This window comes from Gobio gobio (assembly GCF_949357685.1).
Source record: "Gobio gobio genome assembly, chromosome: 16".
Taxonomy (NCBI): Eukaryota; Metazoa; Chordata; class Actinopteri; order Cypriniformes; family Gobionidae; genus Gobio; species Gobio gobio.
The window spans coordinates 47891298-47908188 of record NC_137109.1 but is presented as its reverse complement, the minus strand read 5'-3'; the positions used below and the strand labels follow the sequence as shown (position 1 = coordinate 47908188).

The following is a 16891-nucleotide window of genomic DNA, read 5'->3' as shown; positions in this document are numbered from 1 at the left end:
AATTCTCTTTTATCAAGTTAATTCACTTAAGGACTTATTTAGAAAGATTATGAATTAAAGGGTTTTGGATTTTTTAAATCATAAATTCATTTTAAAAATCTTGTATAATATGACTTGTTGTGTTTGTTTGCTTGTTTCTTTTGTATTTATATGATATTTGTATTTTTGTAATTTAATTTTTGCCATGAATATAGCCTTAGATGCTGACATGGCGTTAAATAAAACAATCTGTATTCCATTATTTTATTTTTATTATTAAGATGTCAGCACAAGAGTTAACTCTAATCTGTGCAAACATTAAACTTTGCTGAAATTAAAAATCTTGATTTGGTCTCTACACTGCGTTCTGGTAACTCTGCTAAACTATAATTACTAAAACTGAAAAGAAATATATAAAAACTAAATAGAAATGTGTTTACAAAATAAAAACTAAACTAAAACTAGCAAAACAATTTATAAAACTAAACTGAAATTTGTAGCAAAATTCAAAACGATAATAAAATAAAAACTAATTTAAAAATGCACAACTATAATAACCTTGAAACGGAGAACTTGAGTCATAGTTTACAGTCAGACACATATGACAGATGACGTGTCTCTACTTCACAAGCCAAGATTAGGATCTCTCATTATTCAAGACATAAGAAGATGGCACTCACAACATTCATTAAATTAGTAAATGACCTTTCCTAACAACAACTAAACACTAAACTACAATGAGTTCATAGTGTCATATTTCAGTTTCATACACCTTCTGTTATTATCCATATGCATCATAGACATGAAAAGTTGCTTCTGTGCGATGCATTTCATTATTGACCAGGAATAAAACACTTCAAGAGAAGAAAATGAGCTTTAGACCGGCTCTACTGACCTGAACTCTTCCGAAAATCACACGTGTTGGTCTGTCGGCGAGCGTTTACTACTTTTCCCGTTTTGTTTGGTCTCAGTTCTCTCGACCAATCAGAGGCGCCGTTCGAATAGAAAGACTGTTAGGAGGCCTCTGATTGGTCGCGAGTTTGACTCGCAGTAACCCGCGGTTACAGGCGCGTTCACCTTTGTACAGACTTTCACAAGCGGGAGCGCGCACGGGTGTGACAGACCAATGTCACACCGAAGATATTGAGTTGTTTTGATGAGTTAATCGATATTTCATATTTACGATAAAGACATGCAGTTAAAGGGATAGCATCAGCTCTGTATTTTAATGTGTATTTACTGAAGTTTATACTGTAGATGAAATGGATTTATTATTATTTGTTTTTTTTTTAGAATGACTTGTGGATGCGACTGATCAAAATGGCCGAACAGCGACATTTAGTGTTCAAATGTGGCACGACGGGATGTGGTGAGACTCTGAAAAACAGACAAACCAGGAACCGCCATTATAAAATGCTACTTTTTTTGTCAACAATGTATAAACGCTTTTATTAATAACATTAATAACAAACAATAGTACGCTGTTATGCCAAAACGAGTCTTACTTTTTACATCCTTTTCCATGTGCTGGATTAATTTCATCACTGTATTGACATTTGTTCATGTCTAATAAAACTAATTCTTAGAATACTTTTAAAAATAGATATATTAATAGTTTTTTATTATTTATTAATAGTTACATAGTGCAGCTTTAAGTGTCTGAGCAGTACGTTACACTTAGAATAATTAAAACATTTAATTTAATAAATTAAATCAAAATTTTCAAATATTTAAATAAATACATCAATCTTTTTTATAATACTTAAATTAAAATCATTGTTAGAATACTTTAAAATTTTAAATAAATAAAACTTATTCTTAGAATACTTTTTAAAATAATTAAATAAAACTAGACTATTTCTTAGAATACTTAAAACATTTAAATAAATAAAACTTATTAGAATACTTAAATTAAATAAATAAACATAATTCTTAGAACATTTACAAATAAATACATAAATAAAACTTGCCTATTTCTTAGAATACTTAAAACATTTAAATAAATAAAACTTATTAGAATACTTCAATTAAATAAATAAACATAATTCTTAGAATATTTAAAAAAATAAAAAATAAATAAAACTAGCCTTACTCTTAGAATACTTAAAACATTTAAATAAATAAAACTTATACTTAAATTAAATAAATAAACATAATTCTTAGAATATTTAATAAAAAAACACAAAAAAACTAGCCTTACTCTTAGAATACTTAAAACATTTAAATAAATAAAACCTATTAGAATACTTAAATTAAATAAATAAACATAATTCTTAGAATATTTAAAAATAAAAATAAATAAATAAATAAAACTAGCCTAACTCTTAGAATACTTAAAACATTTAAATAAATAAAACTTATTAGAATACTTCAATTAAATAAATAAACATAATTCTTAGAATATTTAAAAAAAAAAATAAAAAAAATAAAACTAGCCTAAAACATTTAAATAAATAAGTCAAGCGGTGAAGAATCAGAAGTTTCTCTGAGTCTGGCGCCCTCACCTGAGAGGCCCGTTTCTCTGAAAGACACACACGTAACAAGCAGACCTTTATACTGCATGTGCCGTTACTGTATAACACAGTCCCAGCAGGCCTAGCCAGTGTTCCTGTAGCTAAACAGGTGATATGCTAGCCATATGTTTTGAACAAAATCAAGAAATCAGCTATAGTGAGTCTAACAAATGTACATGCACTTTTATTTTATCCTCTGGTCTCAAAGAAATCTCAGGTGTCCACCAAAGGACAAATCAGTCCACTAGAAACTGCATTAGTCTCAGTACAAGAGAATATGAGTTTATTTTGATGGAACTTTTATCATGTATAATAAAAACCCTGTAGATTCAAGTAGCAAAACAAACAGACATACAGTACAGGCTCAAAACAAATGAACAGATTCCCTTAGTTAGTCTAGCGGTTAACACTAAGATTTAACAAACATGAGATCAGGGAGGATTCGAAACTCGCTCAACACTCATTGCACAGGGATTCGAGGTCACATTATCAGATTATCAGAACGCACAGGGCTCAAAGAAATCATGTGGATGGTTAAAAATCAAGTAAGCACATGGTTCAAGTGAATGTGTTTACGGGAGCTTCTTCATACCAGGCAGATTTATAATTAGAGATGCACCAATTGTAATTTTCTTGGCCGATTCCGATTTACGTTTTTTTGTTAATGAGATCGGCCGATACCGATTTTTGTCGTTTCCGATTTTCTTTCTAAGAACTATAATTGACAGCATATACAAACAAAAATCCACTTTTTCTTCAAAGCTAAATTTTTTTAATAAAATAAATTATTAAACATTACAACAGGATCTTCTCTCACTTAAACAACTCTCAAAAAATAAGTGTTCTGTGCCTGGAAAGAAGCAGAAATAACAAATAACTGAAAATCAGTTGCTTTATGAAACAAAACATTATAAATTGACCTTTTTTCTCTTTTTTACTTATATATACTTATTTTATTTTTATACAACCCCAAATCAGAAAAAGTTGGGACAGAATGGAAAACGCAAAAAAAAAAAAAAAAAAGTGATTTCTAAATTTACTTTGACTTGTATTTCATTGCAGACAATATGAACACAAAATATTTCATGTTTTGTCTGGTCAACTTCATGTCATTTGTAAATATGCATCCTTTCCTGTCATTCAGACCTGCAACTAGGCATGTGCCGGTATCAAATTTTCATGTTGCGATTAATTGCTGAAGCTTTTATCACGGTATACGGTATTATCACGATATTGAAATAAGTTGCAAAAAAAGTGTTGTCATACTCTAACAGGTTAAATCACTTTCTTATAACAAAAGAACCAAACATTTAAATACAATAAAGCAATACACAAAAATGTATAAAGTAAACAAATATTTAAAACAGATTAAAGTGCAAAAGAATTATAAAGAACAATAGGTATGCTGAAATGTACATTTAACTAAGATTAATACATGCTTTAGAAGTATTTTTCATTGTCAGTTTGTTAGTGAAGGAACTAATGTTAAATATTGGAGCCTTGTAAAGTGTGTGATTGAACAGTCAGAACATATTCAAACAATATCTAGGGCATGTCATTTAGTCCAGATTAAAATATAAAATGCAAGTTTGAAAATGAATAGCCTTAAGTCTTTAAGTATTATGTATTAGGTTATGTGATTACTGGGGAAACGGCTGCATTTCTGCAGTTGCGTCAGCGCCCTCTGCTGTCAGAGAATGAATGTGCACTTTAGCATCTCCTCATTCCGCCATGTGCTCGGCTCATGCATGGTCTATTTACATCAGTGCGCGTTCCTCTTTGACGTGTTTTTCATTTTAAACGGTTGATGGGTAAAGTATTCTTAAAATTCATTCTAAAAATCTGAATAATTCGTAATAAATAATTAGTCACGGTATTTTGAAGTGCCCACAATAACAATATTGTGCATGTTCATTATTGCGGTATATCGTATTACCGTTTACCGGCACATGTCTACCTGCAACACATTTCAAAAAAAGTTGGGACAGGAGCAATTTAGGGCTAGTAATGAGGTAAAATGGTTAAATAATGATGTGATTTGAAACAGGTGATGTCAACAGGTGATTGTAATTATGATTTGGTACAAAAGCAGCATCCAAGAAAGGTCTAATCCTTTAGGAGCAAAGATGGGCCGAGGATCGCCAGTTTGCCAACAAATATGTGAGAAAATTATTGAAATGTTTAAAAACAATGTTCCTCAAAGAAAGATAGGAAGAGATTTGGATATTTCACATTCAACAGTGCATAACATAATTAAAAGATTCAAGGAATCTGGAGGAATTTCAGTGCGTAAAGGACAAGGCCGCAAGCCTAAGCTGAACAACCGTGATCTCCGATCCCTCAGGCGGCACTGCATCAAGAATCGTCATTCATCTATAAGCGATATCACCACATGGGCTCAGGACTACTTTGGCAAACCTTTGTCAAGTACCACAATACGTAGTTACATCCACAAATGCCAGTTAAAACTGTACTGTGCCAAAAGGAATCCCTATGTTAACAGTGTCCAGAAGCGCCGTCGACTTCTCTGGGCTCGGAGGCATCTGGGATGGACCATCACACAGTGGAAATGTGTACTGTGGTCAGATGAATCAGTATTTCAGGTATTTTTTGGGAGGAATGGACGCCGTGTGCTCCGGACCAAAGAAGAAAAGGATCATCCAGACTGTTACCAGCAACAAGTCCAAAAGCCAGGGTCTGTCATGGTATGGGGTTGTGTCAGTGCCCTTGGCAAAGGTAACTTGCACTGGCTGTGAAGGCACCATTAATGCTGAAAATTACATAGAGATTTTGGAGCATTATATGCTGCCTTCAAGAAGACATCTTTTCCAGGGACGTCCATGCATATTTCAACAAGACAATCCAAAACCACATTCTGCACACATTACAAAGTCCTGGCTGTGGAGGAAGAGCGTACGGGTACTTGACTGGCCTTGCTGCAGTCCCGACCTGTCTCCAATAGAGAATGTGTGGCGCATTCTCAAAATGCGACAACGAAGACCCCGTACTGTTGCCCACCTTAAGACTTGTTTGCAGGAAGAATGGGACAAAATTACACCTGAAACACTTCATCACTTGGTGTCTTCAGTCCCTAAACGTCTTTTAAGTGTTGTGAAAAGGAATGGCAACATTACAAAGTGGTAAATGCTTTACTGTCCCAACTTTTTTTTAAATGTGTTGCAGGTCTGAATGACAGGAAAGGATGCATATTTACAAATGACATAAAGTTGACCAGACAAAACATGAAATATTTTGTGTTCATATTGTCTGCAACGAAATACAAGTCAACGTAAATTTAGAAATCACTTCTTTTTTTGTTTTTTTTTGCGTTTTCCATACTGTCCCAACTTTTTCTGATTTGGGGTTGTATATAAATATATATGTATATATATATATATATATATATATATATATATATATATATATATATATATATATATATATATATATATATATTTTTTTTTTTTTTTTTTTTTTTTTACTTTTTACTAAAATATCAAGTGAAAAAGAATCAACCATCTAATAATAATTTTTATTAGTAGTAGAGACGTATTATTATTACATAGAGACGGCGCTAAATCTACTGTAGTCTACAAAAGTAGCCCAATATATTCTGTCAATTAAATTTTTTTAAACCAAACTTTTATTTTGACGGGTGGCCATGCAGACCTTTGAGTGTCTGTGTTCATGATATGACAGTTTTCTCAAATGAAACGGTAAATTCTCATGAAGTGATGGATTATGCGTTCGGCTGGTCATCCAGCGCCATGAAGTCCATCATTTCTTTGTAATTGCTTTGGTCTTTTTACGCTGCTTATACCAAGGAAAGATAGGAGAGGCTGCAGACCTGTGGCTGGCTTTGAGCTCTGGCCAGCCGTTTTACCTTTTACAACCTTCAACCAAAACAACCAAACTGGGCATGTTCCACGGGGTGATGGAGTTTTAAGTGTCTAATTAGGTTTGTCGTGTTCTGCATTTCCTGGTGGTTCCCCGCGGTTTTTACAAATGGCATAATTAGTGTCTTCTTTGCTCACAGTAAAAAACTTCCATGCCAACGACATGTTTGCATGTAGCTGTGAGCGCGAGTGTGGCTCTGTCGTCAACGTCGCGGCCTCGCTCGTGCTCACAGCCACATGTAGACGGATCGGCTCAAAATCGGAGACACATGAGACTGATCGGCCGATCACCGATCAGGCTGATCATGCAGAAAATCGGCCAATTCCGATTCCTGGCCGATCAATCGGTGCATCTCTATTTATAATCCAAGTCCCTAAAGTAATAACACGTCACTGTCAGCAGCATCTGTGATAGTCAGCTCATGGACGCATGGTTTGTTCAAATCCTGTTGGACATCATTCTGATATTAAGTCTCCGAAAAAATGACTTCATTTTGCAGAACTTCCGCTTCTGCTTCTTGACTTTCCTCTTCCTGAGATAAAACGCCTCCCAGTTCTCTCCATCTCCTTCCCAGGGACCCCAGGCTCCTCCGTTTCGGCTGGGATCGGCTCTGGGGTCTTCCGGAGGGTAGCGGACGGGAACGGCCGTCCGGTTGTGGAACGCCAGCCGAGCCAGAAGTTGCTTGACCACGTCTGGCCGCCGCGCTGCGAGATCGTAGCGCTCGAACGGATCATCCGCCACGTTGAACAACCACAGGGATTTCTTTGGCTCCACGTGCCGCTCCAAATTCCACCAAGACTCTGGGAAGTTTCCGAGCATCTGAGGAGGAATCCAGTCTCCGTATCCGGGATTTCCCGTCAAGAGCTTCCAGTCTCCGACTCGAACCGCAGCCTGTACGGCTGTATTCCAGATCCCGTAACCGTTTTTCAAAGATCCGTGTCGGGCGGCGTTGTAAAGCGGATCGATGTTATGAAGGATCTCCAACCGCGGAGACTCTTTCCCATCGCTAATGGTTTCCCACATGTCATATCCGTCAAGCCCTTCCATCTGGGAAACGTTCCCTCCCGCAAGGCCCATTATCGTCGGGTACCAGTCGGTGATGTGAACCAGAGCTCGACTAACTCTTCTCCTGCGCTTCAGCAGCGGACTGTGCACGAATCCGATCCCACGGACGCCTCCTTCCCAGTAAGTTCCCTTTCTTCCCCGTAGAGGCCAATTGCTGCCTCCAAACAGAGGTTGTCCGCCGTTATCCGTAGAAAAAATGATGACGCTGTTCTTATAGTATCCGTACTTTCGGAGCGCGTACGTAACATTTCGCACCGCCTCATCGACAGCAGAAACCATCCCGGCGTATTTCCGGCGAAACACGTTTCCCAGTTGCCGATACGGGTAGACGTATTCCCTCGGTGACTGCAACGGAGTGTGGACGGCTTGGAAGGAGAGGAAAACAAAGAGAGGTTGGGATGAAGGGTCATGAGCGGCGAGGATCTTCCGGACTCTTTGCGTGTATAAGTGCGTGGAATAACGTCCTCCCTGACCCCACGCCACTCTCTCGCCCTCGTGAAGGTCGTACCCGCAAACCCTCGGCCCATCGCACGACTTGTAGGAGTAATAATCCACGCTGCCCGTCAGAGAGCCGAAGTACGTGTGGAATCCGCGGCGGGTCGGGAGGCAATCGCGCTTGTAGAAGCCCAGGTGCCATTTGCCAACCATGTGTGTGGAGTACCCCGCATCCTGCAGCCGCTGCGGCAAAGTCCGGAGGTCAAAGGGCAAACAGCTGGGCTGCCGGGAGCGGATGATCGAGTGCTGGAGACCCGTATGGATCTGATATCTAGAGGCGAGGAGGAAGGGAAAATTAATGGACCAACTCACATACAAATGTTTTCATTTCATGCATGCTCCGATATATAGATACTTTAATAACTGCTTGTATCATATTTATTTATATATTTGGCAGACACTTTTGTCCAAAGCAACTTACAGTGCCCTTATTACAGGGACAATTCCCCTGGAGCAACATGGAGTAAAGTGCCTTGCTCAAGGACACACGCTGGGATCAAACCAGCAACCTTCCATGGTTTAACCCACTGGACTACCCTCTCACATATGGTCAGCACAATAGTATCATAGTACCATAGTATCAGCACAAAATGTTACTATTAGGGCTGGGGAAAAAATATTGATTTCTTGATTTTAATCGATTCTCACTCTTACAAAACAATATCGATTCTTAAATCCCAAGAATCGATTAGTCATCCTGTTTTCAGTTATGAATGAAATAAACATTGTAGCGCACCTCCCATCCAATAAATCGCAATAATCTTTGTGCTTTATTGCTATTGATATGAAACAAAGTCTAAGATTTCAAATTACGTCTATTTTTTTTACGAAATTCAAAAACATATACCGTTTTGGCGCTGTGGCGCGAGATCGCTCTGCCGCAGCTCAGCTCAAGAGAACCAGCAGCGCGGAGCAAACATGAACGCATCTTCTCTTCCGCCTTATACCAGTAACAGCGCGAAATAAACACGAATAAGCTTCTGAAAGTGTGTTAAAAGATACAGTCACATAGAATCGCTCAATCAGTGTTTCAACCGCAGAAAGATATAAGTAAAACGCCTTGTAAACAATGTCATGTAACGTCACATTTTCCTCAGAAAAACCATATCCAGTGTCCATAAACTCATTAGTCAGCAAGAAAAATTAACTCTAGAGAGGAGCATTTAGCTAATTATATGGACCATATTACATAGGATATTCATTGTCAATATTTAATGCATGTATGTATGAATAAATCTGGCAAGTTTTTATGCAGCCACCAATTAATTATTTATATTTCGAAAACCTAATTGGAGTAGAATTATGATTATGTCATTGTAAAGTTAATATTATAACTTTATTATTATTATATATATATATATAAACTATTTAGTGTCAGTATTCAAATCTGTTAATTTGTACCTTCAATATTAGTAGGCTAATGTAGTATCAACTGACTCCAATAGTTAACAACATTAGTTTACATTTTACATGTATGCATTTGGCAGACGCTTTTATCCAAAGCGTCTTATTACAGGGACAATCCCCCTGGAGCAACATGGAGTAAAGTGCCTTGCTCAAGGACACACTGGTGGTGACCGCTGGGATCAAACCAGCAACCTTCTGCATATCAGTTCCATGGTTTACCCCACTGGACCACCAGCTCACAGAAATGTGTTTTCCTTGAGAAAATGTTCCATGTTTTATACCTGATACATATCCAAAATAATCGATATTGAATTTAATCGAAAATCGAATCGAATCGAAAGCTTGTGAATCGAAATCGAATCAAATTGTGAAATTGGTGTCAATACCCAGTCCTAGTAACTATAACATCGTCCAGCTCTAATCTGTTAAATGTAACAACTCATGAACATATTATACTGTAAATATTAGCATCATGATTTTCTGTTACACTGCTTTAAAATAATGTGTCATGTAATAAGTGCTATGCAAATAAATTTGAATAAACATATAAATATGGTCACACTTTAGATTAGGGTCCGATTCTCACTGTTAACTATGACTTTTGCCTCAATACACACCTAATTACTGCTTATTGATAGTTAGTAAGGTCGTTTTTAGGTTTAGGTATTGGGTACACTGATAAAAATGATTCTGTGGTGAATTTTAAATAAAATTAAGTCAAACCTACTCAACTTTTCTGGTGTTCTCATCATGCATGAATAATTAAAAAGGTTGATTTTGCTCTTTTTTCCAGCTGTATTTACACAGTTTTTTCATTGCTTTTTTTTAGGGCTGGGCAAATTAACGCGTTAACACTGGTGATTAATTTTTTTAGCTTAACGCATTAAAAATATTTAACGCATATAACGCAGATCCGTTTTTTATCCATTTTTGCCTAGTGTTACATGATCACGCTCCTATTCATGTAAATGCTTCCAAGCGCAACAAGACACAAGAGAACGCGCTGTATGCCAGTGTCCTGTCTGTGTCTCATGTCAGCTAATCAATGGACACTCTGACACACACACACACACACTCGACGCACAGACAGACTCGCGTCAGTCTCCTGCTCACATCAAGTTCTCTTTTGCTCTTGAACAAACAATAACAACAACACAGAGAATTTTGAGTATTCTCATATTAGGAGTCTTAAATTAGTTAAATAACGTCTTAAATGAACTTAAAGAGTTGTTAGGAAATGAGATGCGCGGGACAGCGCGTCAGATCCGCGGCATGTTCGTCAGAGGCCGCTCTTAAAGTGACAGGAGCACTGATGATGCCTGTCATTAATGTTCAACAAAGAACAACGGGAACAGTGTAGCTTTAATGATGATTAATCTATTTTTCATTTATTATTTATGCAGTTAAGAAAGGTGTTTGATAACTATTACATTTCTGTATATGTCTAAAGGCCACAGGTAAAAATAACATTTATTATAATGGGTTTATGTAAAGATTGTTTTAAGTTCACTTAAATTAAAAGTAGTTTTTTTAAAGCCTAATAAATGTTGAAATTGGGAGCTTTCAGTTATACTGTAATGTACCGTCATTGATGTTTCATAGAGACATTAGTATCAGTGATACTGGCCTTCATTCATAAAAAGATGCCATTACAACACATATTTAAAATATGCTGTCTTTAAATTGTTTCTACATTAATTTGGAGAGTAACTGAAATTATTACAATAGACAATAAACTTGCGATTAATCACGATTAACTACAGAAAAAAATGTATTAATTAGTTAATTTTTTTTAATCGATTCCCAGCGCTACTTTTTTATCGGGTTTAATGACTTGCCATTTTGTGCCATTTGAAGTTCATTTTTTTGTTCAAACTCACATTCATACTCAAAAACGATCCATCAAATGTTACCGTCACTGTGTATTTTGTACCAAGTATTGAAGTCTGTGTTCAGATGCCACTTTACTTTTATTATGTAGATATGGTATCTCCTACACAATATCTATTGTGTTATTTACTCAGATGTTTCTAGCATACACTTAAAAAGTGTGCTTTCATTTAGTGTTATATTGTTTGAGTAAAAAGTAAATCAAAGGAAACTTCGACCAAGTAAGAATTAATAACCAAGTTAATTCCATATGTGAAATTCACTTAAAGCTGTGTGCAAAAACATGCAGAATGAGGCATTAATATGTGCTGTATAAGTACTAATAAACAGCCAATATCCTATTAATATGCATGCTAATAAGCAACTAGTTAATAGTGAGAACTGGACCCTAAACTAAAGTGTTACCATACACACGCGCATATATATATATATAAAATTAAAATGAATCATGATTAAAGGTGCACTATGTAACATTTTTTCAGTAAAATATCCAAAAACCACTTGGCCAGTGTTATATATTTTGTTCAGTTGAGTACTTACAATATCCCAAATGTTTCCAACTATTTGTAAATCGTGAGAAAATTGCTATTTTCCCCATGGAACTGGGACGTGTGAGGAAGTCGCCTGTCAATTGCGTCAGATCGGTGTTCCCCTCGGTTTCCGGTTTTATTCTGCAGAAACGCTTTACTCTCACTGCAGTGTGAACAAGTGTCATAGCAGCCGCTGAGAGAACACACAGAGTAACGTCATCACATCATCAACACACTCAGATGTGTCTAATATGATCAACAGAGCTGCGTTACCTCACACTCATGACCGGAGGAGCGGAAATGACTATGCCATAATAAAAGTCCCGCGGCTCGCAAGGCTTATGTTGCGCTCTTATTAACAATCGCTCCTTCTCTGCTTCAGACTACAGTAATGTTAAAGGTCCCGTTTTTCGTGTTTTTTTGAAGCTTTGATTGTGTTTACAGTGTGCAATATAACATGTCTTCATGTTTCGCGTGTAAAAAACACAGTATTTTTCACACAATTCACTTATCTGTATACCGCTGTTTTCACTGTCCTCAAAACGGCTTGAGGATTTCCCTGTTCTATGAAGTCCCTCCTTCAGAAACACGTAACGAGTTCTGATTGTGCCAGCGGTTCCCGTGTTGTGATTCGACAGCAGCTTAGCGCACGCAGAGCGCACGTTACCGGAAAGGTCACGCCTCTTACCATAACGGGGATGCATGCGCTCAATGATCTCTAAGTACAGCGTCCCTGGGAAAGCCAAACAAAGGTGACTTGACTCCGGGATGAAAATAACAGCGTCTCGACGACATGGCGACAAACAAACTACACAAACGCAACCGAACGCAACACTTCCTCTTATCCACGAGGGAGCAACAAGACCACGCCCCCTTTTTCGCGTACTCTTGTGGGCGAAGGTTAGTCGACATACTGCTCTACTGACGTAATTAAAGCAGGATGTACCAGGATGTAGTCCAGACCGGCCGTTCGCTGTAGGCTTTGAAAGGGAACTTCTGTTAAATAAAATATCTTGCTTGGCATTAAACTTTTGAGCTTTATAATTTTACAGGTATTATATATGCTCTAACAGCAACATTACACACTAACTTAAGTTTGAAAAATGGGATCACGAAGAACAGGACCTTTAATAATCTCATCCATCAACATGATTTCTGCCCGAGTCCTGTCCCGATTCTTTCCCACCGGCTGTGAGGTGAAGACCACATGTCCCATGAATCCGTGCTCAAACTTGGCGTCACCAAACTACGCCTTTGTTTTGAACAGGCGACCTCTAGTGGACGGAAAAGTTACATAGTGCAGCTTTAATTGCATCTAACATAAAAGGTTGTAAATATGTGTGTGCATACTATACATACAAATATATTATTTATTTACAAACTTTTATAGCCTATTAGATGTGATTAATCAAGATACAGTATATTCTAATCATGTTTTACCCCAAAATATTTTTTGCTAAGTATTGTTGATATATTTTATGAAGTAATCATTCTTTTGAATCAGTTATTTGTGCTCAGGAATCACTCTCGAAATGATACACAAATTGGTCTGAATGAGTAGTGGCTCAGTCTAGACCAAAATGATTTTAAAATCATGAATGAATGCCTGTTTTTGTCTTTTTTTAAATCATGTAAGTTTTGAACCATTAGAAGTTTGCTGAGGCAAACTTGTTGAGAACCGCTGACTTGAATGATCCTGACATTGTAAATTAGCCTTCTTGAATATAGCAATATCACCCTTGCACAATATTACTGTGCTGGTACCGTGGTACAGTGATGTCAATACCATAGTGTTTTGATATTAGGCTACTGAATGATTGCCAGAAAGCAAAATACCCAGTAAACATCTCCAAACAGTGAGTGAGTGAGTGAGTGAGTGAGTGAGTGAGTTAATTCAAATCAATTCAAATTGATTTGTATAGCAGCTTCACAGAAAATGCATCTACATTACAATTTAATTGATTTTTACATGTTATGCATTTCAGAATTGCACATATACAAGCACACAGATAAGCTAACTATATATTATTAATCAATATAATAGCTATGGCATAGAAATAAGAATACAGTTTGTTAATGAATGGGTATATAGAATTACCTGCCAGTGATGAACTGACTGCGAGATGGTGTGCAGATGGGCTGGATGTAGTAGTTCTCCAGCTTCACTCCTTCCGCTGCCAGTTTGTCCAGGGTCGGCGTGTGGATGTCTCTGTTGTGGTAGCCGATGTCGTTGAAGCCCTGGTCGTCCGTCATGATGAAGATGATGTGCGGGCGCGAGTGGTTCGGCTGCTCCACCTGGTTCGGACTCGTCCAGTCCTGGGAGAGATGACCCAGACTGAGCAAACTCATCACGGAGAGCACTGTTAGAGCCGGCACTGTCATGATGGCACACCGCGTTCAAGCGCGAGGAAAAAATCATGAATGATCCACTGAAGTTTGTGTGAGGAGGCAGCGCGATGTGTGCTATGCGCGGTGAGGGGTCTGGCTGGGTCTCAAAAACTAGTGAGCTGACTACCTAGATCGCATTTCCCCCCCCTGCACGTGCCCACAAATGCTGCACGCGCCTACACACTGCAATTATTTTTTCCAAGTTGTAAATAAGCAGACCCAGTGAGCTGCTAACGTATGTTTTACTGTACCCAGAAATGTTGCACGCATATATAATGCACGTCTGATGCTGCAATCTCTGATTTCAAACCTGTCCTGGAGGCACACCAGCCCTGCACATTTTGTGTCTCCCTCATTATCACACCTGATTCAACTCCTCAGCTCTTCCATAACTTTCACTAACGTTATGTAAAAGTTCTGTAAATGTTAGAAAAAAACATTCCTAAAATAATGTTTCAGGAACATTCTTATAATGTTTTCATAGTTCAAAAACATTCTCGTAACGTTGAGAGGAAACATTCTTAGAACAACATTGTTGGAACGTTTTTATCATGTTATTTGTGCTGACTGATGTTCTCATAATGTTGCGCGAAAACGTTCTCATAACAATGTTCTTGCAACGTCTTTATAATGTTTTTTTGTGCTTGACTGATGTTCTTGTAATGTTCAGCGAAAACGTTCTCATAACAACGTTCTTGCAACGTTTTTATCATGTTATTTTGTGCTTGACTGATGTTCTCATAATGTTCAGCGAAAACGTTCTCACTACAACGTTCTTGCAACGTTTTTATCATGTTATTTGTGCTTGACGGATGTTCTCATAATGTTGCGCGAAAACGTTCTCATAACAACGTTCTTGCAACGTCTTTATAATGTTTTTTGTGCTTGATTGATGTTCTCATAATGTTGCGCGAAAATGTTCTCATAACGTTCTTGCAACGTGTTTATAATGTTTTTTGTGCTTGACTGATGTTCTCATAATGTTCAGCGAAAACGTTCTCATAACAACGTTCTTGCAACGTTTTTATCATGTTATTTGTGCTTGACTGTTGTTCTCATAATGTTGCGCGAAAACGTTCTCATAACAACGTTCTTGCAACGTTTTTATCATGTTATTTGTGCTTGACTGATGTTCTCATAATGTTCAGCGAAAACGTTCTCATAACAACGTTCTTGCAATGTTTTTATCATGTTATTTGTGCTTGACTGTTGTTCTCATAATGTTGCGCGAAAACGTTCTCATAACAACGTTCTTGCAACGTCTTTATTATGTTTTTTGTGCTTGACTAATGTTCTCATAATGTTGCGCGAAAGTGTTCTCATAACGTTCTTGCAACGTGTTTATAATGTTTTTTGTGCTTGACTGATGTTCTCATAATTTTCAGCGAAAACGTTCTCACTACAACGTTCTTGCAACGTCTTTATAATGTTTTTTGTGCTTGACTGATGTTCTTATAATGTTCAGCGAAAACGTTCTCACTACAACGTTCTTGCAATGTTTTTATCATGTTATTTGTGCTTGACTGATGTTCTTATAATGTTCAGCGAAAACGTTCTCACTACAACGTTCTTGCAACGTTTTTATCATGTTATTTGTGCTTGACTGATGTTCTTATAATGTTCAGCAAAAACGTTCTCACTACAACGTTCTTGCAATGTTTTTATCATGTTATTTGTGCTTGACTGATGTTCTTATAATGTTCAGCGAAAACGTTCTCACTACAACGTTCTTGCAACGTTTTTATTGTTATTTGTGCTTGACTGATGTTCTCATAATGTTGCGCGAAAACGTTCTCATAACAACGTTCTTGCAACGTCTTTATAATGTTTTTTGTGCTTGACTGATGTTCTCATAATGTTGCGCGAAAATGTTCTCATAACGTTCTTGCAAAGTTTTTATCATGTTATTTGTGCTTGACTGATGTTCTCATAATGTTCAGCGAAAATGTTCTCAATACAACGTTCTTGCAACGTTTTTATCATGTTATTTGTGCTTGACTGATGTTCTCAATGGTCAGCGAAAACGTTCTCACTACAACGTTCTTGCAACGTTTTTATCATGTTATTTGTGCTTGACTGATGTTCTCATAATGTTCAGCGAAAACGTTCTCATAACAACGTTCTTGCAACGTCTTTATAATGTTTTTTGTGCTTGACTGATGTTCTCATAATGTTGCGCGAAAATGTTCTCATAACGTTCTTGCAACGTTTTTATCATGTTATTTGTGCTTGACTGATGTTCTCATAATGTTCAGCGAAAATGTTCTCACTACAACGTTCTTGCAATGTCTTTATAATGTTTTTTGTGCTTGACTGATGTTCTCATAATGTTCAGCGAAAACGTTCTGACAACAACTTTTTGTTAGCTGGGTTAGTAGAGACTGCAAGAACTAAATTGGGTGTCTGATAAGGGAGACGTACAAATGTGCAGGGCTGGGGTGCCTCCAGGACAGGTTTGAAAACCACTAAAGTACTGCATTATGCAGAAAAATTATGCACACAAAAATGTTGTTCATGACATATTCAGGAGAGATGACTTCTCTCCGTGTGTTTGATGTCTTGCCATTGTTTCAACTAATAGCCTATAAAATAAACGCATTACCCAGAAGCCTTTCATTTGGAGCCATTTGTGCATAACTCTCCTGATGATCTTTTTTCATCATATTATGACCTGGCTTGGCATACTTCTTTTCAATAAATGTAGGAAGTACGGTCCTTTTTACAACC

The 16891-nt window shown here is 37.2% G+C and overlaps 2 protein-coding genes across 2 annotated transcripts in view; both read right to left on the bottom strand.

Moving 5' to 3' along the window:
• acsl1b (acyl-CoA synthetase long chain family member 1b) overlaps positions 1-957 on the bottom strand; it is a 57504-nt gene extending 56547 nt beyond the window's left edge. The window contains exon 1 of the mRNA XM_079839030.1: positions 875-957. The gene's annotated coding sequence lies outside the window, so the exon portion shown is untranslated. The remainder of the gene's footprint in view (positions 1-874) is intronic.
• Positions 958-6827: 5870 nt separating this feature from the next.
• arsia (arylsulfatase family, member Ia) lies at positions 6828-14158 on the bottom strand (the record flags this gene model as incomplete). The annotated part of the gene is made up of 2 exons (XM_079838651.1): positions 6828-8220; positions 13875-14158. 2 exons carry the CDS (start codon positions 14156-14158, stop codon positions 6828-6830), a joined length of 1677 nt encoding a protein of 558 aa, XP_079694777.1.
• Between the last annotated feature and the right edge of the window lie 2733 nt (positions 14159-16891).